This window comes from Marmota flaviventris, chromosome 8 (assembly GCF_047511675.1).
Source record: "Marmota flaviventris isolate mMarFla1 chromosome 8, mMarFla1.hap1, whole genome shotgun sequence".
NCBI lineage: Eukaryota > Metazoa > Chordata > Mammalia > Rodentia > Sciuridae > Marmota > Marmota flaviventris.
In genome coordinates, this window is record NC_092505.1 from 17032382 (window position 1) to 17058855 (window position 26474).

Below are 26474 nucleotides of genomic sequence, written 5' to 3' on the forward strand. Positions count from 1 at the left end.
AGTTCTGAGGTCTTATTAGAAATGCTGAATTTCTGTATTTAATAAACTTGGACCTCATATATGTCAGGAAGAAAAACAAAACACTTTAACAGCCTTAACCAGATTACAGATGTGAGGCCAAACCAGTGGGGTTTGTTTGGTTTTCCAAGCAGGTGATGGCTGGGAGAGGAGATGCCTTGGCAGTGCATCTGAGCTGCATCTGGCGGGGAAGCTGTGCCTACTGAGAAAGCTGCCCTTAACAAGATAGTGCTGAATGAGAAGTACTGAGGCACGATGCATTTAACAGTTATTTGGAGGGTTAGATTATTCATCGCAAGGGATCTCAAGCCATGGAGGCATGGCCTCTTTTTATTCCATCTTTGAATCAAACTGTACACATTTCCCAAGTTACAAGATGGTAGGAAAAGAGGAAGAAAATATAGATCCTTGTGATTTTACCTGTTTCTGGCACAAACACTAATTTCTTGTTAAAACCAACATCTGGATATTGTCATCTTCATTGTAAAACCCCTAGTTTAAGTGGGATTTGCAATTGTCTCATGTAAAAATGATCTTTAAAATTATTTCTTGTACTCTGGCCTCAACCTCTATATATGAGCATGCTATGTCAGATTTTTTTTTCCTTGCTAGAACCCTATGGTACAAGTAGCACCAGTAGTTTATCAGAGGAAACTCCACAAAATTATAATGAACCTATTTGTTTTAGAAAGAAGTCAGTCATTTAGAAAACAATTTAGACCTTCAAAACTTTCCTTAGATTGGAGGTAAACAAAATCTTTCCCAAATAGTAACTGATATCAGCATTTGTAACATTTTTAGTGTGCCCAGGGTTTAAATGTAAAATTTCAGATGCTGAACTTAATCTCATTTTACTGAAACCACAGCTACCTGAAGATACCTAAGGAGTTAAGAAAAGAAGTCTTATTAGTAAATAAGATAATCTTTCAAATGCTTTGAAGGTTTAACGTGTGCTCTAAACCTAATGTATCTTCCTGAGCCTGTTTATCTCTAACATGGGAAAACTTGCAATAACCTATTCACAGTGTTTGCTTTCAGAAATACTAAATAATAGATGTGGAAATAGGTTGAACTGGTAAAATGTGCATGGACTTATTTATCATGCAGAGATTAGGATTGTAGGTGGGGGAGGTCCAGTGTAGGGCAGGAGTTTTCTTAGTCAAATCACTTTCCCACACATTCTCTCACACTGTCCAATATAAAAGCCCTCCCCAGAGCTCAGTGATGAATCTCCCACTTCTGGTTTGATAATCATGGCTATTAAGACATGTTCCCTTCTTAATTAGGTGTTTTAAAAGTGTTGTGGGCTTTGTAATTATTATGATCAATAATAATAGATAATAGTTCCTTAAGCCCTTTTGTACTAAATGAGATTGAGAACATTATTAAAATAAGTTTGGGTAAAAAAAGACATTCTTATTTTATAAATTTAAATATGTAAAAGTCCATTTGTTTTTATTTCAGGGAAGCAAAAAATACTAGAATATCTGATTTCCTATATTGGAAATTAGCTGTAAAAATAATGAATAATTGACTTGGGCTCTTTTGGACATTTTAAATAGATATTCAATAGCTATTCAAATAGCAATAAAGTCATTGTACTTTCAGTTTCTCTATTTATATTTCAGGATCTTCAATTTTATATTTAAATTATATTCCAGAAATAGTTTGAGAAGAATTGTTGTGTCTTTAATTCTACCAATAAGTAAGAGAAGATGTGTGAAAGTTTTAATGCTGTACCTACTGGAATATGCTGCTCATTCCCATTGTACATCCTTGGCATGTTATGTTAATAGGCTAGCCTCAAGCGCTTCTCAGGAGAATTTTATAGCTACCATTACTGGAAAATTGGAGCCAAGGATTTGTACACATATTAGAAGTAGTAATGAAGCACTTTGGTTTTATGAAAATGTGTTTACAAGATAATCCCAGGATAGCAACATTGCATTGAATGTAATTTAATGATGATAGAATTAATCACAGAGGAATAGGAGGCTAAGACTACAGATATAGCATTTCTATATCCAGTCCAGCCTCGTGTACAACTCATATTGGTGCCACAACTCACTTAATAACACTTGGGCATGGGCCATTCATAGAAAGATAGGCTTTGTAACTTCCTTCCGTTTGAGGACATTTCCCTACATGGACATTGGTAAATCCCTGTGTAGGTCATTCTTTCAGGTGCTGTATTTAGGACATCCCTGGTCTTTGGCCATAACTTTTAAATGCTTTTTCTCTGTCATCAGTATTGGTGACAGGCAAATGAGGTAGTACTTTTTCTACCCCACTATCTGTACAGTCAGGGTACCAGTACAGATACACCCACAAATCTCAGGAATCTAAACATTCCTAGGGTAGAAATTTCCATTGTAAAGCACCATAAGGTGAATAAGCCTTTAGAAACCATCATCTCTGCCATTGCTCAGAAGTGCCTTGTGAAATTTGTTACCTCATGTGCGTTCTGAGCCTTCCTCTGTACAGTAGTCAGAATATCTGTGACTGCTCTGTGTTCTTGGGGGTTATAACATCTTGACGCGGCTCCTTCCTCACTCTCTAGTGTCATCTGTGCTTCTCTGTCCCCTACTGACTCAGCATCACACGAGTCCACGTGACAAGCTCTCCCCACCCCAGGGCAGACACATCTCCCATCTGGGATGGTTTCCCCAGGATCATGGGGGCTTATTTCCATTTTGAGCCTCGGCATGGCTGTCCTTGTCTCAGATGGATGAATGTCCCTGATCATCCTTTTCAAAAGAACACACCCTTTCCTTATTATTGTCGATCTCAGTGGGTATTTATTTCCATCCTGACAGTAATCATATGTTGCAGTATTTTGTTGGCTAGTTGTCTTTCTCTCCCCCAGTAGAATGTATGCTCTGAGGACAGGGACCATTTTTTCCTTATAGAGCCTCACATCCAGCAGAACGCCTGGCATGTATTCAGTATATGCATGACTTTTCTTATAGAGGAGCCTCCTTTTATTTATGATTTTGGTTTCCATAGTCTGAAAATATTAAGTGGAAAATTCCAGGATTAAACAACTCATAAATTTTAAATTGCATGCTGTTTTGAGTAGTGTGATGAAATCTTGTGCCATCTGCTCCATTCCACTCAGGACATGAATCATGCCTTTGTCCAGCAGATCCACGCTGTGTATACTACCTGCCTGTTAATGGCCATCTCGGTTATCAGAACTATAGCCGTGGTATCGTGCTGCCTGTGTTCAAATAGCTCTTATTTTACTTAATAATAGCACCAAGTAGAGATGCTGGCAATTTTGTTTTGCCAAAGAGAAGCTGTGAAATATCAAAGTATCATATCATAAGAAGGAAATAAGTACAGTACAATAAGATGCTTGAGAGAGAGGCTGCATTCACATAACTTTTATTAGGGTACATTGTTCCATCTTATCAATTATTAGTTATTGTTACTCTTTTACTATGTCTTATTCATAAATTAAACTTCATCATAGGTATATGTGTATGGGGGCTATAGTCTATCTAGAGTTCGGTATCAACCTCAATTTCAGGCATCCCCTGGGGTCACACATACTGTTTAAACAATGTTCCTGGTTAGGCTCTTCAGTCGATACTAGAAAACACCTTCTCAGGAGATTTCTCTCATCCATCCCTCAACTGGGAAGCAGGCTTGAAATATTCTTGTGGGAAGAGAAGAGAAGGAAGGCAGGCGGGGGATGAACTTCAGAAGGCTGGCTTCCATATCTCGTTATGCGTGATCTTGTGTGTTTACAGGACATATTAGCCATGCACAGAGTGAGTGGCCATCTGGTCTATTATCTGGTCTTTCAGGAGGAGTAGCTTTTTCATTTTTTTTTTCTTTTTTTTTTTAAATCCACAAAAATGTGCAGCTGTTTAGTTCATGAAAAATGGAAAAACCATGCCTCCCAGATCTGTGTATTTGTGGCCCAAATTTCTAGCCCTTCATTTCCAGCCGTCTGCCAGATGCCTATCCAGTAGTATGTCACAGCATCTCAAATCCATCATGCCCAAAGCTGACCCAGTAACTTCCGCTCTGAGCCATCCATTCTTCCTGCTGTGTCCCATGATGCCACTAGTCCATCTCTACTCTTTCTCACCACCTCAAAGCATCAGCTTCATCTTCTCACTAACTCCCTCCATCCAGATGGTCAGCTGCTGTCAGGGATTTCACCAGACCTGTTAGGTTATTTTTTTTTAATATTTATTTTTTAGGTGTAGATGGACACAACACAATACCTTTATTTTTATGTGGTGCTGAGGATCGAACCCAGGCCCCGCCTGTGCTAGGCGACTGCCCTACCGCTGAGCCACAATCCCAGCCCTGCTTTAGGTTATTTTATCAGAGCTCTCAGTTCCTGGTTCCCCTTGGCTATGCCCCACAGGAGCCTTCTCCCCATCCCACCGGTCACTCCTTCTTCACCTGCCTGTCCCCCTGCTCCCTCCAGCTGGTGCTTATTGAATTACAACTGATCCTGCCATATTCCTGTGTACAGCTTTTCTGTTAGGCTCTGCATCTTCGCAGATTAAGGTTCAAACTCTTCAGCCTTTAAAGTGAAGTTCTTTGGAATGGAGCCGGGCTTCCCTTCTGCTCAGTCTCCACGCCCACTCCTGTTCTCCAGCCACACTGAGCTGTTGGCAATTCCTGCAGATGCTTCAGGGACCTCTGTCCACACGGCCCCTTTTCACATGTTCTTCTCTGGAGATTTCTATTCATTTATTACCTCCCTGTTCACTTAGCACTCCTTCAACAAATTGCTTTCCAGTCTATGTCTCCCACGTGTCAGTGGATACTTTTTCTCCGTGTCTGTTAATATGCACATTACTTACAACATTTTTTATGTGTGTTTACAAGTACATCTCTGTAGGCCTCAGAACCTGTGGTCAGCAGTTGGGAATTTACTAGATATAGTACTTAATAAAAGAATAGGTCTTAATAGATTTTTTTCCCCCTGAAATAATGAACTTCAAGGAAAACATAGTATATCCAAAACAAATTACATTTTTATTTATACTGTTTTCAAACCTAACTGCATTGAAAGAAAAGCAAATTGTATCATAAATACAAATGCAAGCTGTAGTCTAATAATAGCAAATAGGTATAATATTTATCTCTTAGTATGTGTTGTTTCAAGTGTTCAATTTACACTGTTCACAGCATCTCCTAAGGTAATTAATATTAGCGTCCCATTTTAAAGATGAGGAAACCTAGTCAGAGCAGGGTAAGTTACTTGCTCACAGTCACACCAGAGCTGGTAGATGGCAGCACAGATTCAAACCCACAGAGACTAACTCTGCAAAATATACCCACTGCATATACCCACATGGGGATGTAGATAACTAGATCCTTCAATTAACTGGAGTCCAGTTGTCCCTCCTTATCTGCAAGGATATGTTCCAAGATCCCAGTGGATACTTGAAACCTCAGAGGCTACCAAACCTTCTTTATACTGGCTTTCTATGTACATGCAGCCCTATGATCAAGTTTTAACTTATCCTCGAGGCACAGAAAGGATATACAATGGCTAAAAATAAAATAGAAGAATTACCAAAATATGCTAAAGGAAGAAAAAGTTATTTAAAACTTATGAATTATTTCCTTTCTGGAATTTTCCATGTAATATTTTAGGACTGGTCACCTGGGGATAACTGAGACCATGGAAAGTAAAAGTTTGGATAAGGGGGATCACTATGTTTTTAATTATAATCTTTTCTTAGGAAGGGGAAATAAGTCATAAAAGCAGCTGCTGTCAGGGATTTCACCTAAAAAGAAATACACAGCCACAAGCATTTCACTGCCTTTTTTCTTCTACGATGGTTACATTTTGCAAGGGGTGTTGACATTTGGTATTTTAACTCCAAAATTTCTCAGCCATCAACTATATGGATGTTTCTAAAATAAATACTTTCCAAGGCAAGGAAGTGGGCTTGTCAAAAGAGAGAAGAGGTTGGCTCACTAGTGGGAAATGAACAAAAACTTTTATCACTCCAGAACGCACTTCCTCTAAATGTTGTGGCTAACCCAAAACTCTAATGACACAGTGGTAATAGGCTGTGCTTGCCTCTGCCTCTACTATATAATTTAAAATACTTTTCTGCTTATTTCAAGCCCTCAGAACAAAGAAGTGAGGAAGGCCTTTGGCTATAAACATGTGGAACCACGGTGTAGCTTCCCCCCCTTATTTTGTACTACATAAGGATGAGAGGTAAAGATGTAACTACTTCCTCCTAGGAAGGGGGCCCACTTAAGAATGTGGGATGGCCAGGCACAGTGGCACACACCTGTCAAGCCAGCAACTCGGGAGGCTGAGGCAGGAGGATCACCTGAGCAACCCTGTCTCAAGATAGAAAATAAAAAGGACTGGGAATGTAGCTCAGTGGTAGAGTACTTGCCTAGCATGTACCAGAGGCCCTGGGTTCAATCACCAGCACTGCAAAATAAATAAATAAATAGATGATAGATAGAGAAACAAAGAAAAGAATTTGGGGCAGGACAAGTATCACTGTGGTATTTGCTATGTGCTACAAGAGGAAGCAGAGGTTGTTACTGCTTTCCAAATAGAAGCACTTATGTTTCCGCAGAAGCAGCCAGCATTTCTTCTACCTAAGGAACAACAGGTCCTCAACAAGTTCCTCCAAAGGAAAAAGGGTCTGACTGATTTCTTGCCTTGTGACTTTCTGGAGGGCTGTGTAGCTGTTTAGCTCCCAGACTTCTTGTCGCTTTATATTAGTTCTCATGTGTGGAAACAGTGGAAAAGGAAGCCAGGCACATTGTTTTTGCTAAAATGACACTTTTCCAGGGCATCTTCTCTTACTGTCCTCTTTAAAAACTGCAATAACCCCTGCCCCCCAACTCCCTATCTCTGGACACCCCAGCAGCACCCTCTCCTGCCCATTTTATCACTTGTCATCTTGGAATATGCTCATATGACATCTCTGCCTGGATTTCTCAATCTTTCTCTTCCTATACCATGTAAGTGTCACGAGGGCAGGAAATTTTTTCTATACCTTGCAATATCCCTAGAATGTGGAGCAGACCCTGGAACCTATTCATCATGCCAATATATGCTAAATGGCTAAAGATCATATATTCCCAGCTCCCAACCAAATGGATGAATGGATAGATAGATAAATAGATAGTCTGCACTGTTATCAACACATAAATCTTTGGATGTGGACAGTTTGCTCATTCAAAGTTTTCTGGCCTAGCATCTGATTAACCAAAATTGTGTTTTGCATATCAAGATTACAAACTTTCTATCACCTTAGGCACTTCTCCTTTAATCCTGGTTGGCTCATAAATCTGTCAGGACAATAATCTACTTTTGATTATAGATGGCCTTTCTTGCCTCCCAGATAGTCTTTTAAAAAAGCAATTTAGCCTTTTACTGTAATTATATTCCAAATTTAAAAGTCTTGCCAGGATATAATTCTACCCCTTCAATGTGCTTTATATGATGCCGAAATATTTTAAAGGAAAGTTCAGACGGCAAGCATATTAATATGTCACATTGTGTTCTGAAATCTGAGAACATTTTCCCACAGGGCCCATATGACACCATCTCACTCACAATATTAACCAATAATTTTAATATCATTGGATATCAAGTTCATGGTCAGATTTTCCCTTGGTCCCAAAAATGTTCTTCACAATTTGTTTTTCTTTATTTCAGATCTTATCTAGCACTAGGCCCAGTGTCCTCAACTCTTAGGATTCACTGTGGCATTTCTTATATCTTGACACCAACTTTAAAAGAAGCTGTGCCCATTTATCTATGAACTATCCAATCCTTGGATTTGTCTTATCATGTCTTAGGGGTGTTAGTTTGACTGTCTCTCCATTGCTGAAATATTCATCTTACCATGAGTGTGTACTAAGGTACGAGAAAGAAAGGCAGGGAGGGAGGGGAGGGAAAGAGAGTTTTTTTAAAAATTATTTTTTTATTTATATATGACAGCAGAATACATTACAATTCTTATTACACAGATAGAGCACAATTTTTCATATCTCTGATTCTATACAAAGTATATTCATACTAATTCGTGTCTTCATACATGTACTTTGGATAATAATGACCATTACATTCCACCATCATTTCTAACCCCATGCCCCTTCCCTTCCCCTCCAACAACTCTGCCCTATGTAGAGTTCATCTATTCCTCTCATGCTTCCTTTCCTTACCCCTCTATGAATAAGCCTCCTTGTATCAGAGAAAACATTCAGCATTTGGTTTTTTGGGATTGGCTAACTTCACTTAGCATTATCTTGTTTAACTCCATCCATTTACCTGCAAATGCCATGATTTTATTCTCTTTTATTACTGAGTAATATTCCATTGTGTATATATGCCACATTTTTTTTATCCATTCATCTATTGAAGGGCATCTAGATCGGTTCCACAGTTTAGCTATTGTGAATTGTGCTGCTATAAACATTGATGTGGCTGTGTCCCTGTGGTATGCTCTTTTTAAGTCCTTTGTATTGTTCTTTCCATGTACTACCAGTTTACACAAGGCCTTCTGCAAATCACACTGCAGCCATTTCTTCCTCTTGGGCATCTCAGATCTGGATCTCCCTCGTTTTCTCAGCACCTGACTCAGTATTCTATCTCTATTCTCAGAACTCTTTCTTAGGGCTCTTCCATGGGCACTGATTTGAGATGCTGTCTACGTTCCCACAAACAATCTATTATACTGCTCACTAGCACCTTTGCCTCATTTACCCTTTTGAATAATTTTTTAATTCATGTGCTCATCTTGTTCCTCCTCTACTAACATGTATGTTTCAAGAAAGTGGGGCTAGCTCTTGTTTACTTCTGTATCCCCAGTTCTGAAATAGTACCTAACACTTGGTACTAAGCACAATAAGCTTTGATTGAATGACAGGCGTGTGGCATAGAGAAGTACTTTAATGGAATGGTTTGATGGTTGGATGGATGAATTGATATGTTCCCATTTTTCTGCTTGTTATCAATCTGTGCATATTACTTTAATCACAAATGGTTAACTGTCTATTGACTAAAGAAAAAAAATGTCCAAATATGTTGTTTTCTGTAGTTTAACCTATCTCACTGCAAAAGCTCAATGCCCAAGTGAAATTCTGTTGTAGTCAGATTTTCTTACTTATTATTCCTGGTTGGGCATTGAATGGATGTTCCTATGTTATCCTATACCCACCTTTCATATCCTATCTGCTGATGCTTCTGGCTCTCGGCAATCAGTTTCTCCCTTGAATTTCTGAAGCATATAACATGCAATACCTCTGTTACTCATACAGCAATTAGTGTAGAATCTCTCACCCAGAATAAGCAAGCATCACTAAATGTGTAAGAATGAGAATAAAGGCTAATTTCAGATCCATAAAGGCTAATTTCAGATCGGATGTGGCCTGCAGCTCATCCTTAATTGCCTAGTCTTGAATTTTTGGTGCCCACTCTAGTTGTTATCTTCCTAGAGTGGAAATACTTAACTTGGCATACCTGCTGGGCTTTTGAACCCCCTGCAAGAGATGCTTTGGCTGCACATAAAAGAAGATCCAGTCATTGGTGGGGAGCTGAGGCTGGTACAGTGGTACAAAGAAAGGTTAGTCTCTTTCCACTGGTCTGCTTAACTGGCTGCACCCTGATGTTTATCACCAAACAATTGACAGATAACTATTACCCATCTGGGTTGGAAAAACCTGGAAAATTAAAAAGGTAATGATATCAAAGGGCTCTGGCCACTGAAAAAGAACCTTTTCATCTAGAAAATGAAAACTATCCTAGAGTACTTTCCAAGAAGGCCAAGCAGGTAGCCTGGCATCTGATTATTCAGAAATGTGCCCATTGCAAGTACTTCCCGGCTGCCAGGGAGGCAGGAATGTGCAGTATTTGTACTTAACCTCCAGTCAAGGAAAGGGAGTCAAGAGAGGCTTGGGGTCACTTACAAAGAGCATTTGCTGCAAGGGCTTGTGCCTTTATCAGGAGAAGGTTCATCAGCTTTTCAGAGATCTTTTAACTGAGCAGTTGACAATACTCACTACATAAAACATGCTGTCAAGACAAGGAGCCTCAGTGGTTTCTCCTTAACTATGGGGGATACATTCTAAGATGGTTTGTGGATGCCTGAGATCTGAGATGATACTCTATACTGTTTTTTTCTAAACATACATCCTAGGATAAAACTTTAATGTGTAACTCAGGAATGGAAAGATATTAACAGCAATGACTACTAATAAACTAGAGTAGTTTTAGGAAGGTTCTATAATAAAAATTAGCTTAAGCCTATGAATTACTTGTATCTGAAATTTCCCAATTAATATTTTCAGACTATATTTGACCACAGGTAGCTAGCTAAGCCACTGAAAGCAAGGTCACGGTACTGTATAATAGTACTAGGGATTTCTGAAGAGAAATTTATAGGATCAGTTTTTAGATGGTATTATCAATGCATAGAAATTCTAATCCTATAGCATTAAAAGGAGGAAAACTTTTTGTAGTAGTCATAAAAACACGATGGATTGAACCCTTCAAATAGAAAACTTATTTACAAAATATCTGAAATACTGAAGTAATGAGTTTAGAAGATATATTATTTAATGTATTAAGCCAAGTTACTAAGACCACACAAAAGAATCTCTCTATAGATTTTAGAGAAATACATAACACCATAATCTTTCATTTATTTTTGCCTTCAGTTCATCATGTGCCTGTAATGGTGAAAATCACAATGTTACCAGTTAAGAGCTCTTACTCTAGAACAATCTATGTGAGTATTTACTAAGAGAAAGGTGAAACATTACTCTAGCAGAGAATCCTCTTCCTTGTACACCTTTTAACTGACCTTTAATATGCATGAAGAGAAGGTCACACAACACAAATAATGTGGCTTGGGGACTTTCAAAAATTCAACATGACTCAGTGGAGGACCCCCAGAATCCTCCCATTGTCCTCTCTGAGCCCAGCTCCCTCCTCCCATGATGACTCCCCTGAGTTTACATCCCAGAAGTTTACCGTTTTCTTAGTTTACACAAATCCTCTGAGAAGATGTGTCCTCTTGAGTCTGACTTTTAAAGTGGCCTTGAGGCTGGAGCATTGGGTTTCTTCTTTAGCCCTCCCCATCTGGAAACATTTCCTGGGAACCTCAGACAACCAACTTCCTTTCTTTTACATTTTCTCACATTTTCTGCACTTCAGATCTTCCTACTTTAACAGCAATACTTTCAGAAAGTGCTTTTCCTTTGGAACAAACTGTGTGACCCAGCCGTTACACCTTCCGTTTGGAAAACTGGCAGTCCTAAGAGCTGATGCAGAGCAGCGAGAAACATCTGTTTATCTTTGTAAAAACAAATTTGCTTCGTTTTCTTACTATTCCTGACTATGGGAGACTCCCCAAGAACCCCCCTTTTTTTGGCTCCTTAGCAACTTACACTGGTGTGAGCTGCTTCCTGTTGACAGGGCCCCTTATGGCCTTCCCCCAACTTGGTTGTTGGATTTGGGGAACTGACATTGTTTTTTTTTTTTTTTTTCATCCCACAATACAGAAGTCTAGGTCTCATGATTGCTCACGCCCACATGACCATGGGAATCGGTGCTTCCCCTCTGTCATTTCCTGTGTTTGTCCTACAACAGCAAGAAAAAATGTCAGTCTTAACAGAGACTATGAAGGAATAAATGGAGCTTTTTAAAAGTTTTTATTTAAGTTTTTTAAAACTTTGAGGAGCAAAGTTTTAGGTTCAGAACAAAATTGGGCAGGAGGTAAAGAAATGTCCCATGTACCCCTGCCTCCCCTATTATCAACGTGCCCACCAGAAGGGTACATTTATTACATTCGATGAATCTACATTGATATTCCCTGTCAGTCACTGGGAGTCCATAGTTAATATTAGGGTTCACGCATCCGCCTGTCAGTATTATATAGAATAGTTCATCCCTAAAATCCCTGAGTTCTTGAGCAGTCATTTCGCCCTTCCCCTTAACCCTGGGCAGTCACTGATCTTTCTACTGTCTTTATAATTTTGTCTTTTCTGGAAGGTCCTATGGCTTTTTCAACAAATGTGAATGGTGAATTATTTTGCATTCTTTAATAAGAAGGAATTAAAACTGGTATATAAATCATTCTACATAAAAGGACTATCAGAAGGCAATTGCAAGTAGATTATATCAAGGTCAGCCTACTCAGAAATAAAAGGAGATTCACCTTTGTTATACAGTTTATCCTTCACCCAAGTAAAAATCTTGCATGCTGTCGTGTAAAATTTTATCATCAGTGATTTATTTCCTCATACCGATGTTTTTTTGACCTTCTTATTACACTGAGACACTCCTGGGATGGTCAGCATTTTCAGATAATTTCTCCATTCTGTAGAAGCATTTCTCAGCATTAGTATTAAAAACCTGTAAAAGCCATCTGCTGCAAGTTGACAGCCTTTAAAAGTTCATGGATGTGATATGAATATTTGGCCATGTTATCAAGAGGCTGTTTTGTTGTGAGTTTATTTGGTTGTTCATGAGAAATTTCTCTGTGGTGCTTAGACATTTCTATAAACCAATCCCTCTGAGTTTCCTTACACTGAGATCAGCTTTCAAAACTGGCTCACCTGAGTCACATCACATAACAACTGTCTGGCATTTGAAGTGATGGTGTTAAAGTGATTTTTTTTTTCCTTTCACTGTTTCCTGCTACCCATACAAAGTGTAATTAGAAGTTGGAATGTTGGCATGTTTGGAATTCTTGGGGAAGAAACAGCATCATTAAAACACAGTTGTGTGCTACTGCTTTAAACAGTGTTCGGATAGATCATTGAATTCATGAACATCTAAATTTAATTCCAGAAATCAAAGCTATGGTAATAAGGCTGGACCCAAGTTCTCTTAGGCCAAGTAATTTAATTCCTCAGCCAGTGGAACTGTTATGTATCTCTGCTCCTTGTTATTATGCCAGTAAATTGTGCAGGCAGATGCAGTAATGGCTGATGGGCGTGTAATTCACTTTTTTTCATGGCTAGACTCATTCCAGAATGCAGATCACTTTAAACAGCTGTTTTCATAGGCATTTTTTCCAGCTTGGAGCTTTAAGAGTAACATTCCATAATAACAGAGAAGGCTGGGAGGCACCTGGAGGTGTCCAGGGTCATGTTTTCCCCATCCCCGCTGGGAACACAGTGCTTGCTATCTCAGGCCTGGATTGTATACTTGGACATTGTTACTTCCAGTGATGACTCAAGATCATGTGCAAAGTTCATGGTTTAAAGAGAATACTGGGTTAATTTAATTTTTCTCTCTTGCTTTACTTGAATTTTCCACCTAAGTTGGAGAACTCAACAGTATTGTGCATATAATTTTGATTCAATGAAGAGACCAAACACGGTAAGCTGACTGATGGTGTGCTTCAGGTCATCTTTATTTCACTTGCTAGTAGCACAACATTGGGATTCTGCAGAAAAACGAGGAAACAGGACTCTAAGTGAAGTTTGAGCCAGACAAGCAACTGTTAAGTTTAGTATATTTTTGAAATGTCACCTTAAGGAATAGATTCTTGTGCAGAAATGTTTGTGTGGGCAATCAAGGAATCAGTTATTTTGCCCCATTTAGCTCTAAGCAGCTGAATCTTTATACCATCTGGTTGTCAATGCCCATGTTTTCTCTTCTTCTTCTCATGTATTTCTTCATGGTCTTGTGGAAATGTGAAACGAACTGATCAGGATTTTCTCTGTATTAACACACAGTTAAATTATTCTGCTTAAAAAGTTGCTTTTTATTCCATAGCCAAATGCTTCAAACCTTTTTGGATGTGATCATTCATTATCCTTGCATCATATTTAATCAGAGTTAGAAAAATATCCATTTGAGGAGTCACATACATTTTCATAGGACTTGTATAGAAATCCTTTATGCTTGCATTATTTGTAATCTCACGTATTCTGAGGGGGTCTTACATGTCTTTCTACAACTTGTCTAAAAAAATCCTTTCAATTCTGAAGCAATCAGAGAATTCCGTCTAGTGGTGTATTCATCTCCGTATATCTCAGCAAAATTTCTTGTAGCTGTCCTGTCATATGCTGAATTTTGAAAGCCTTTCTGCTTCTGGGACCTTCTTCCTTTCTGTCATCCTGGACCATGGGTGGCATCATACTGTTCTCCCCCTCTGACATGTTTGAAATCAAATTTCCTCCATAACGCTGTATTTCAAGGCTTCATGACAGGTTGGTACAGTCACCCCAGTTCCTCACTTACCCTGACAGTGAGCTCCTTGTTGGCCAGAATGGACTCTGGGGCAATAATTCCCCTTTGCTTTCTTTTTTTCTTGAGGGGTTGGGGGACATGGCATTCATATAACAACAGAGCAGCTGCTAATTCTATTAAGATGGTGCTTCTCAAATAGACCTACAGCAGATACTCTGGGACATGGAAATCTCCTCCACATCCAGGTTTTTTACCTGAATTGATTTTGTGCTCTAATCAAGGGCCTCTTTCCTGCCTGCCAGGGGGTATGTGATAGACTCTCCCTGTCTCACACTTCTGTTCCCATCTTTCTTTATCTCCTTTCAAATGTTCTCAACCAGGACTGCAGAAGCACACACATATTCGTGGGGGTTGGGGGGGGGTGAGGGTGTTCTTAATAGGCCTTTTAAATTTTCTTTCATATGTGTCCCTTTTTTGCCATTTATTCTTGGTGATTTCTTACCATTTGTGCGTCAGTGCATAGATATTTAATGTCATAAGTATTATTCTGATCTTCTTCCAACTCTTACTTTGAGTTGCTGATTATCTTTTGCCATCATTCTTGGTATTGCTTGTTTGAAGTTTCTAAGAATGTTGTTGTTCCCTTGATACATAGCATCAATATCAGCTGGAAACTTATCAGAAACCCAGATTCTCAGGAATCATCCCAGATCCACTGATTCAGAAGCTCTGGAAGTGATGGGCATCTGGTTATTTTTAATAAGTCTTTAAGGTAATGCTGGTACCTGCTAAAATTCGAGAACTGATGAAATATTGATATTCTGCAAAATCATAAGCAATTAAAGTAGGGAGCTCAAACTAAATAATTTCAGTAGGCATCCCTGACCACGGGGTGTTACAGATTTATTTAAGTCTATTTTTTTCTTCCTCTTTCCAGTGTCAACTTTCAATAGCTCTTTGACCTGTGCTCATTGAGTACCTAATTCTATTGCAGGTGCTGTATGTTTCTTTCATAGATGTTATGAATGATAATTCCTTTAACACACTAAGCTTAGTTTTGAAACCACTTTTTTTTGTATAGACTATTTTTCAGAACAGTTTTAAGTTTATAGAGAATTTGAGTGGATGGTATGAAGGCTCTCTGTCTGCTTTTAGGTTCCCCACCCCCACAGTTTCCTCTAATCCTTAACATTTTGCCTTAGTGTGACACAATACTGATAGATAATTATGAACCAAGTTTTCATATTTTACACTGGTGTTCACGTTTGTGTTGCACGTTTGTGGGTTTTGACAAATACATAATGCCACATGCCCCTGCTGCTGTAGCATACAAAATAGTTCCACAGCCTCAGCAGCCTTCATGCTCTGCCTTCTCTGCTCTTCCCCCATCCCCTCAAGCCCTGCTGAGCTCTTCACTGTCTCCACAATTTTGCCTTTTGCAAAATGTCATAGAATTGGAATCATGGCTTTCTCTTTTTGCAACCGTGTAAACTAAGAAGAGCTATGCTAAGTCCAAGTGAAAAACACTTTGCCACTTACTGAGCTAGAATCTATGCTCAGACCTGCTGGCTTCAAGCTTTGTGTATTTTTCTTCAATGCCATGTTCCCTCTGGAATTGCCAAAGTTCCTGGTTGTTCTTGTTGTTTCTTTTCCTGAAATTTGTTTAATTCACTGTTACAATGAAGGGTTTCTATTTGTTCTTGCAGTGAAGACAAAGTAGTGGAAGTAGCAGAGGAGGAGGAAGTGGCTGATGTTGAGGAAGAAGAAGCCGATGATGATGAGGATGTGGAAGATGGTGATGAGGGAGAGGAGGAGGCCGAGGAACCCTATGAAGAGACCACAGAGAGGACCACCAGCATTGCCACCACCACCACTACCACCACAGAATCCGTGGAAGAGGTGGTCCGAGGTAATCCACTGTTGGCTTCTTTATGTTTGTTCATTTGCTTTTTTAATTTCTTGGGATATAAGAAAGTATCATACCAGCGTTTTGAAATTTCAGTCTACCCTATTGACACTGCCTTCGCCACCCAAAAAATAATAGTGTTTTTTTTTGGATAACAAATAACCCAGCTTCTTGTGAAACTTGTTAATTTTTTTTTCTACTTTTGGTTTAGCAAGCAGTTCAACAGCTAATTTCAAGTAATAGGATTTCCTGATTATACAGTCTATTCTGTGCCTTGTTCTAGATCATCTCATTTGACAAACACTAAGCATTCAACCTCCTAGCAGTTGCCCTAGCAGTTGGTACTTTGTTTGCATGCTGTTGTCTGTTGCTTACCACTGAGACTGTGAGCTCCATGATTGTAAGAACTGGACTCGATTCAGTTAGCCTACAGAGTGCTAGGTTTATAGAAAGTTAAAAAACAAACAAACAAAAAAACCTTTGTTCCATCAGTAGTTATGAGATTTAAATAAAGATCTGGCAAGTGTCACATTATTAATGCCTCAAAATTTAACTTGGATGAATTTTGTTACGTGTAAGTTGTTTAACTGGGGATCATGACAATCTCTTCTTCAAGAAGTAGATGCTAGTATCTTAGACTTTGTTTTTCTGTTAATGTTCCTGTTGAGGAACAAAAAGACTTCCTTCTTGTCTCCGTGAGACAAAAACAAGTATTTGCTTTCCATTAAACAAACAACTATTGTAGCAACTGGTAAATTGGGGGGTCAGATTGCTTGAAGGTTCTAGAATTAGATTTTAGAAATATGGATTGATTGAATTTGAGTGTATTGCAAATATTTTCAAAGTTTTTCCACAAAAGTTACAACACTGTCAGGCTTCCTCTCACTTTTTATGAAGGTGTAATTATTTCGGCTCTTTTGTTGTATTAGAGCTTAAAATGGGCTACTTTCTCTGCCTGAGTAGGTTCCTAATTATCACTGTTAGCATTGCCTTCCCTTATGTTGCATTTTAAAATGATTTACATACCCACTCATTTTAAGCGTATAATTCAGTGACTTTAATATTTACCAAATGGTTTAACCATCTCCATAATCCAAACTCAGAACATTTTATCACCCCAATAATTTACCTCATACCATATCTCAGTTGATTCCTCTACTTATTTCTGGCCCCAAGCAAAGGCTAATCTTTCTGCCTCCATTGTTTTACCCTTTTCTGAACATTTAATGTAAGTGGGATCACACAATACATGTTCTTTTGTTTCTGCTTTCTTTCACTTAACATTTCTTTACCTTGTAGCTTTTATACCTGAGATTATTCTGAATTGAACACTCAGAATTAGTTCAAAATCCAACTAAAATATTATGCATTCTTTTATAAAAAAAAAGAACATATAGTTCTAGATGGATTGATTCATGTTATTAGTCCCTACTTAATGAGTTTCTTATTCATTTTAGCACATAAATGCATGTGCAGATAAATGCACATTTCATTTGAACTATGCTTTTTTTGAAATTCCCTGGGCATCCTTTTCCTGAGTATTTTTCAAATGCTTCCTGGGACCAACAGTGCCAGATCTGATCACATGAACTTGTTAGCTCTGATTTCTTCATCTGGAGAATCTGATTTTCCAGGACTTCTCTTCTTCAAACCTAAACAATATGTAATCACAAATTATAGTAGGTAGTATTGACAGTGGGGATGAAGTTCTTTTGATGTCCATCAAGGTACTTGTTTATGCAATAATTAAAGTCTGTTTACTCAACCTCAGCATATGAGCACCTGTTTGATACAAGCCATTTTGCTAGGCCACATGGAACATATGATGAGCACCCCCAAGCTGGCTGACCTTCATGGGTGCTAAAATCTAGTAGGAAATCAAAGCCAAAGAAATACAAACTCAGTCTGTTTTATAAAAAATATGAACATGGAGCCTCCTTCAAAGACAAGAGAGAACTACAGATTGATCAAAGAAGGTTCCATGGAAAAGATGGCATTGGAACTAGGACTGGAAGCACATGCTGCTGGTAGATTTTGTTGTTCAGCACATTAGCATCAATAGGAAGTAGCAAATTAATATGGTGCTGTGGGATGGTATGTGGCATGATTGGGAGCCCGGGTTGGTCTAGTTTGAGTTAGAGCAGATGTCCTACATAATAGAGTTTGAGGAAATAAGGTTATGTGGAGGCCTTCAGTGCCAGGCTGGCAAATACAGGCATTAACTGGGATGATTAATTTTCCAAGGACTAACTCAGGATCTACATGTGCTGCGGATTTTTCAAGTAGGCAATGGAGAGATTTGAATTTGATGTAACTGCTGTTGAGGTGTCAGGTGATAAGGAATGACCTAATTTATGCAATAGGGGAGAGGTTACCAGATAAACGTGGGCTCATATTGCACATGAAGGCAGAGTTCTCTTGAGATCATGTGGTCTTGTTACCTTCTCAGTCTAGTCATTTGCTTTTCAGTTTTATGTGTAGAATTATTAGGTATTAAAGCAGGACATAGAAGAACATACATGTCCTAGTATTTTCTACAGAAAGACAAAGGCAGTTAAAAGAATTTTTTAAAAAAATCTTTAGATTTAAGGTTTAATGTAAGAGAAACAAAAAAGAAACCAAAAAAACTAACTAGTTTAAAATATAACTAGTTAATAATATTGATTGCAAGAAGAGCCATAAAAGCAACCTTCTGAAAGCTAGTGTCTTTTAAAGGCACTTAATGCCAGAAATTAAAGAAACTTTTAATAGGAATCCACCCATTCAAAGTCTCCTGAAGTGGACAAAAGATATAATAGAGGCAAATCTTTCTGGAAAAGAGGGCCTAATGTTATGGTATGTTGTATCCACGTGAGAGAGTTTTTTTGTAGTCCCAGCTAATTCCAATGAAGACATAAATGTCTTAGATGGTAGCATTAAATTTTTAGCAGAAGGTAAAAATTGCCCCAATCAAGAGCAATGGCCATGCCATATGTGATTGCTCACTATGTAAAACTCTAAGTAGCCTGCTTCTGCAGGCTGAAAACAAACATTGACAGTGACTTGCAAAGAAGAGACAGTGAAAGAGGCGTGCAATCTCATTTTGAATGTTAATGCTTCAGCCCCTGATGGAAACTGTGATTTACAACCCAAAGAAAATTGTTTCATCATCACCAACCTATTGCTACTAACACCAGTCCTTAACTGCTTCATAAAAAAAAAACAAAAACAAAAAAACAACTCAGTACTTTTGTGACCCATTAACATTTGGAAGAAACAGAGGAAATAAAAATAGAAGACATTTCAGCCTGGTCATAAAATTTTCAGCCATGCTGTGTGAGCATCAGTGATACCAAAGTGTGAGAGGTCTATTCTGTGTTTCTGATTTCAAAGGAGAAATGCATTGAAAGTAAGCACATTATTGCAAAACCCATTTGGCTTTCAGGTTTCTTGTTATCTTTGGTAATTAAGAAAAAGTGGGATATTGATCTAGTAGAATAGCCATTACCAAGTTAAATAAAACCGTAACACAGATAGACACTTGCTCCTAATTTTTCTGTGTTTGGAGAAGAGATGTCTGGGTAATTTCTGATTGAGCTGTGAATTTCTGATTAGGTGTTAGAATTATAATAAGTGATGTAATCTTTGATTTGACCTAGCCGGTTTTGTCCATCCAGGGCAACTCTGCTTTTTACCCTATGTTGATTTCTTCAGCAAGCATTCTTTGTGCCCTTCCTCTCAGCTGGGTGCTTCCTTGAGTAGAAGGTATGATGGGGGTACAGCAGAGCAATTGTGGTGGGCCCAAATTGAAATCCTTTATTGTAGACAGAAAATTTTAGGATTGCCCTCTCCTTGCCCTTCAAGGCAGCAGTTCCATCTTTAACAATTTTTACTTTTCTGTGTGGTCGAAATTTTACATCCAACATAAGGCCTAAAAAAGTTTTTTTTTAATTACGCAGTCATCTAACCAATAAGTGGTGAAGGCAGGATTTGGGCCCGGTGCTCCAGGGCATTTCTGCTGCACTAATTCTCAAATTATGCTTTTACTTCACTTTTCTTTATAAATACACCCCAGTCAGTTTAACCTGTGTTCCTTTGTAAGTACTTATTGCTTTGCTACAGGCATGCATTTATCTTATTATCTTTTCCACACTGAGCATGTCTAGAAATTTAGAAAATTGTATATAAATAATCATCCAATCCCATTTATTTGCATATTGCCTATGGCTTGTTCATGCTATAAAAGCAGAATTGCAGTTGTAAGAGAAATTACAGACCCTGTAAAGCTCCAAACATGCCTTTCCAGAAAATGTTTGCTAACCCCTGATATTATCCCTAAGAAGATGCTACCATATCAAGTTAGTTTCCTTCAGGAAGTTGTTTTGTTTTTGTGGTCAGGGGCAGACAAGTGTAATGTTTAAAGAGAATTTTTAATAATTTATGACGTTGGGCCAATTAAATAATTTGTTTTTCACAGGTAGAGTATGGGTGCTAATGTTACTTTACGTGTGCCTTGTGAGAACAACTAGATAATCTATGTGAAGCATTGACCATAATGCCCAGTACATTCAGTAATGACTAGTAACTGTAAGGAGAAATTTCTAGTAACTGTTAAGTTTCTTTCGTGAGCAAAGGCTGCCAAGATACAAATCTCATCTATAGCTACAAAATGTAAATTTGTATACATCAAATAAGCTTTAATCCCCATGGCTTCTCTCTGTAAAATGGGAATTAGTAATACCTATCTGATATTTAGCTACTTTTTGAGAATTAAATGAAGTGATATGTGGTAAACATATAGCACAGGTCCTGATAGACAGAGCTCAGTTAACCTCAACTGCCAGGAATGTTGTGGTTATAATCATCATTCAAATCCTCTAATGTGTTCTGAACATTAGAGAACTAATGTTTCCTGCAAATTAAGAATGTTAAAGGGAAGCCATCAAACTGACTTTTTTAATTATAAAAAGAATAAATGTAATATGACTGTCATCTATTGATATAACAGAACTGATTTTTTAGACAACATTATTACAGTTAAAAAGCAACCTACGCTTGGTTTCTTGCTTAAAACATTTTTTGTGAATATATGTCACATATTAAAGTATCTGTAGTTAAATTTTATGTCCAGGTAGTATTGAACAAGGTAGTATTAAGTGCTACCACATTTCCAGGTAGACTTTTATTTCTTGCAGGTCTTTTAAACCTTGTGGAAATTTTTCTATTAAATGGACAGATGGAGACGCTGACATAGGTGACTGTCTCCTCTAGTGGTGAAGCCAAAATATTTGTTATAGATGTTGCTTCCCTTGGGTTAGAGAATGACCTTGGCAAAATGAAATTATTGTTGTTCTCCTTCTGGTGACTGTTAATCTGGGAGAAGCACCATGCCTTATTGCCGTACATCCTGCCAACATTGATGGGGTGCTACTAGGTACAGGCATCACACTTGTTGCTGCAGACAGCAGGACGTGAATGAGGTGGCCAGCTCAGTTTGCTTCAGCACCACTCCTTGAAAAGAATGCATCTGTTCAACCTGGATGGGAAAGAAGTTTTGCAGCATGGATGGAGTAAGGAAAGTACTTAGCCTAGGAAAAGAAGATTTTGCTTAAGGCACCGTGGAAATATTGGCATTTGAGTGATTGTGAAGGAAGAAAAGAATTTAACAGTTGATGGAGCATCAAATAGAAAGAATCCAGCAAGCATTATAAATCTATCAGGGCCGCTTGCATTGATCTGAGACGTAAAACAAAGTGTGGCATAATCCTCATGTCTCCATTCTTATGTATTTGCAATGGACATGATTCAGGTACCTATGATTCATTAAAGGGATTCTTGCTTATCATTCATATTGAACGTTTCACAAAATTTGGGGTTAACTATGAGCTTAACCTGCTGTGGATGTGAAAATGAACTACCACACTTGAGTTGGAAACTTCAGTAGTGGCATGCTGGGGGTAAAAAAAAAAAAAATGCTCCAAGAAGTGTTTGGGATTAGGGCCAGAGAATAATTGCACCTTCTTTTAGAGAAAGCCTTAGACCTTTACCTCCCATTTTGACTAAGGCAAATAGGATGTACTCACATTTCTTGACCATGATGTTCCATCTTTTTGTGTGTCAGGAGAATGGTATCAGTGCACTGACCACCTACGTGACAGGTGGCAGCCTGTTATTTTGTGCCCTGGGGCATGTCAGCCATTGATTTCCCAGTGTGTGATACGAGTTTTACTACATACAACGTGGAGCAGAGCATTATTCAATGTGGTTTAATGGACGTCATCTAGAAAGCCCACTCTGATAATTAGGTTGCTTCAAATGGGAGACTGAGAAGCAAAGCTACGCAAGAGACACAGAGGATACACGTACTCATGAAGATCCACATTACCATAAAGAAAATTTGTGAACTTCGTTTTGCTTTTAGTTTTTCATGGCTGGTCATGCTCAATCATTTTTCACCTTTCATTTCTGCATGGTTTTAATTTGTTAGCTTATTCTAACAGTATTTGAATACAATTATATCTAAATTTATTTAAAAAACAAACAAAACTTCAGTTCATTTCAGTTGAAGGCCAGAAACCACATTTTAAAAGAATGCCAGTTTTTCCCCAGATTAGTTGTTTTCATACACACACACACACACACACACACGCATTTGCCTCATACTCAATTGTATGAATCTACTCAAGAGTTAGTAATTAAGAATACAAAAATCAAACCTAAAAAAAAGAAACCCAGCAAATTAGAGAGTAGTTCATGTAAACATGCATACATTTCCATAGTACCTTCTTAGGTAATTTGTATGTCCAGCTGAGTTTGGGCTTAGATTCCTTGGACAGGTAACAAAGCTGTGGGTTTTTAGGAAAATCTTTAGTTCCCTTGTAGAAAAATTTGAGTTTCTGGAATTTTAAAAGCAGGTATATAAACAGCCTAAACACATACCTACTTCTCCCAGCCTTCAACCATTTTGCCCTCCTAAAAACTCATCTTCGATTTCCAGCCATCTCTGCTGACATGTCTAACCTTTTGTGATTGTATTATTGAAGACTGGAAAGTGAAAAGGAGACAAGGCTGAGTGAATCTCACAGAAAAATCACATTTGAATCCAACTACTGTGTATAGCTGTAAAGCTCTCATAAAATTAAAGAAGAAGAAGAAAAAAATCATGTTGGAGAAATCCCCTCAGCCTTGGAGATAGCAGCCCAATTTTTAAAAATTAAGAGAAGGGGAATTTAGGGAGGAAAAAATGTTAAAAGGCACACTCTATTTTATAGCCTAAGAGTGTTTCAGTGTTTATGAGGGTGGCATTATCTCTTATATATGTTCTCATCAGATATCGTTTCTGAGACAGAATTTAAAAGTCAGAGACTTTGGACAGAAGTGTCACGTTGCTTGCCTATGATTAAGTTCTTGCTGTTTCATGACATAAACAAAGAAAGGCTTTGCTAGCCAGTTCTCATTCTTTCCATTCTGGAAATGTACTACCATTTGTTACCCAGTATTTCTGGGGTGTTGGTGACTGCTGCACAGTATCCTTCGTGGGCAAAATTATTAAAAAGCAACACAGATCTTTCTGGGGTTTGCTTGGGTGGTATCAGGCTTTCTCAGCTTTAGCACTATTGGTATTTTGGGCCAGGTAATTCTTTGTTTTGTGCATTGTAAGATGTTTAGCAGCATCCCTGGCCTATACCCACTAGAGGCCAGTAGTACGCCCCTCAATTGTGACAACCAAAAATGTCCCATGGGAAGGGATAGAGTAGAGCCTTTTCAATTGCAATCCCCTGGTGTCGAGATCCACATGATATCCAGTTTTGAGTATGAGAACAGAAAAATGCCCCTGCTCCACTATGCTGTACTGTGCCGAAATGTTCTGTGTGTGTCTCATCTTAATTTCAGCCGTACTTCCTGACTCAGGGCTTAGCACGTGGTATGTAGCCAAAGATTCTATCCCACAAGAATAAGTCAAATAAACAAAAGTACACCAAAGTAAATATGATAAACACATACTTAGGTGAAAACAAGATAGATAAGATGTATAATGCAGTCCAGTTAAAGCTGCCTAAAATGTTGACTTAAAATATGACACATGCTTATTCGCCATATAGGCAGTGAAATAAGAGGAAGCTATTCTTCCCAGTTTGGGTTTTTATTCTTTCCAAATAAATTCTTTCTCCCCTGGCACAGTGTTATAAAAGAGCAAATGATAGTAGCATCCACGTTGTAACGGGCACATGGTTGTTCTCAGCCAAGCTGCTGCTGCTTTTCTACTGGAGACTGTGACCAGAGGCCAGTGAGAATGGTCAGGTGGATGTGTCCAGTCTCCTTTCTTCTTTTTTTTTAAATTAATTTTCTTAATAAATGACAGTGGAATGCATTATAATTCATATTACACATATAGTTGTATTAGTCTCTGGTTGTATTAGTCTCCTTTCTTTTCAAAGAAATAGTATAAGGAAGTCTAAGTCCAGTGATCCTCCCTTGGTGTTAATCCCAGTTGTTTTTTTTTTTTTTTTTTTTCATTCTTGTTTCCAAATAAAATAAAAGCTTTGATATTTCTAATGTTCTGGCATGTTATGGGAATGATATCACTGGAATTCAGATTTCTGAGGGAGCTGATGTTTTCATAGACTTAAATATGAGGAAGAGAATTATATCCTGGTATGGGATCTGAGGCAAAAGTATTGAAGCTATTTTAATGTGCTTCAGACACAGAATTTGAGAGTAAAAAAAATGAATATTTCTAGATAACTTGTTAAAATCAAGTTTTTGAGATACATATTTGAATCTTAAGACTCTACTAATTTTTTGTCATATCTCTGGTTTCCCACAAAAATGTGGACTTCATAGCCAAAACCTATACAACATTTACTAATTCTTCCCCTTCTTGCCTTTTTGGAATGTGATTGAATCTTGTATCTCTAATTTTGATATTTCAACTGCATTTAAAAGATAGCGTGGATTACTATTCCTCTCAAATTTTTATTCATTCAGGTCACCCAAAGGCTCTTGCAAAACACAAATTCTAAGTTCATGGGGTTGGAGGGGAGTCCAGGCAGTACTGGTCCTGGGCGGTACTTGGAGGAGAAGCCTCTAGCAGCATCTTCTGCTCTTCATATTCTGCAGATTTGAGGCACTGAGACAGAGAATAAGACTCTGAAATGGAAACTTCCCTTACCCATGGTAGTATTGTTCTTGAGGTATTAGTAATATCAATCAGAGTGAGAGAACCCTAAGGTATCTACCCACGGGAATTTTTTGTACGTTTTTGCTTTAAATTTAAACTCTAGAACAAGAAAAATGTACGACTCTTCTAGGCTCTCTACATATAATATTGTTCCTGGCTGCATTTGTGCCCTCAGTGGTATGCTAGCCTGTGAAAACTAATTATTCATGAACTTCTTTCACTTCATAAGCCACAACCATTGGTAGCTTGAAATACCGTGGAAATCAGCAAACGCTGTGACTCAAGTGTTTTATCTTTCATTTTGCTGGAGAAAGCCAATTTCCCAGCATACTCTACCTCTCATTTAATGGGAAAAGCCCTCCCTTTGACTTTCTGACAGTGAACATGATACCTTTTGCCTGGTTTCAAACTTATTAATACTGTGTTGTATTTCAGACTAGCTGTGCAGATGAGTAAAGAATAAGTGTGTGCTTACATCAAACAGGAAACCAAAGTTGAAGGAAAATTACAGAGGAACCCTTCACTGGCTGTTAATATCACAACACAGGAGTTCTGATTAGTCTAAGACTTCACAAGTAAATCTCCTTCAGGTGGCGTTTTATAAATAACCTTTCGTCCTGGAGAGACGTGAGAACTGGGTCAGGTATAATTAGAATGGCAGATGTATTGGGTAGCCTTAGAGAATTAACACATTTCGGTAAAAAGCCTGGCCAACTAACGATACCTTCTAGAGACTTCCGTGACAAATAAGCACCCATCATCTTGTACTGAGTCAGTTGCCATGCACAGCTGTTAGTATCATTTGTTGGTATTTCAATCCATATTTGGAGCGTGAGTAAGATTTATCATAAGACTTCAGTTCATGCTTACTTGCCTAATTTTATATGATTCTATTTAGTAAAATGTGATTCCTAGATAATAAATACTTGAACATTTGTTGCTCTGATAATTTTCTAGTCTTGTTTTTTGATGACTACCTGCTAATATGCGTAAGCGCATGATAAGTGCTCTTTTCTATTAAAAGTTCTAACATTGAGAAAAACACATCATCCCCTCCAAAAAAAAAAAAAGTGCATTGACTTTTAAATTTTTTCATCTATAGAAATCAAACACTTATCTACTTAAGCATCAACAGAATACACGTTTGATTCTAATAATATAGGCACAGGATGTAGTAGTGTTTAGAGTTGTAGCAATGACTGAAATCAAGCTTAAAAAAAGTAAAGTTG

The 26474-nt window shown here is 38.1% G+C and overlaps 1 protein-coding gene across 6 annotated transcripts in view; it reads left to right on the top strand.

Moving 5' to 3' along the window:
- App (amyloid beta precursor protein) overlaps window positions 1–26474 on the top strand; it is a 239114-nt gene that overhangs the window by 112907 nt on the left and 99733 nt on the right. For all 6 annotated transcript variants that reach the window (XM_027929083.2, XM_071615110.1, XM_027929078.3 and 3 more), the window contains exon 6: window positions 15886–16088. In XM_027929083.2, the coding sequence (XP_027784884.2) occupies window positions 15886–16088 (203 nt within the window). The remainder of the gene's footprint in view (window positions 1–15885; window positions 16089–26474) is intronic.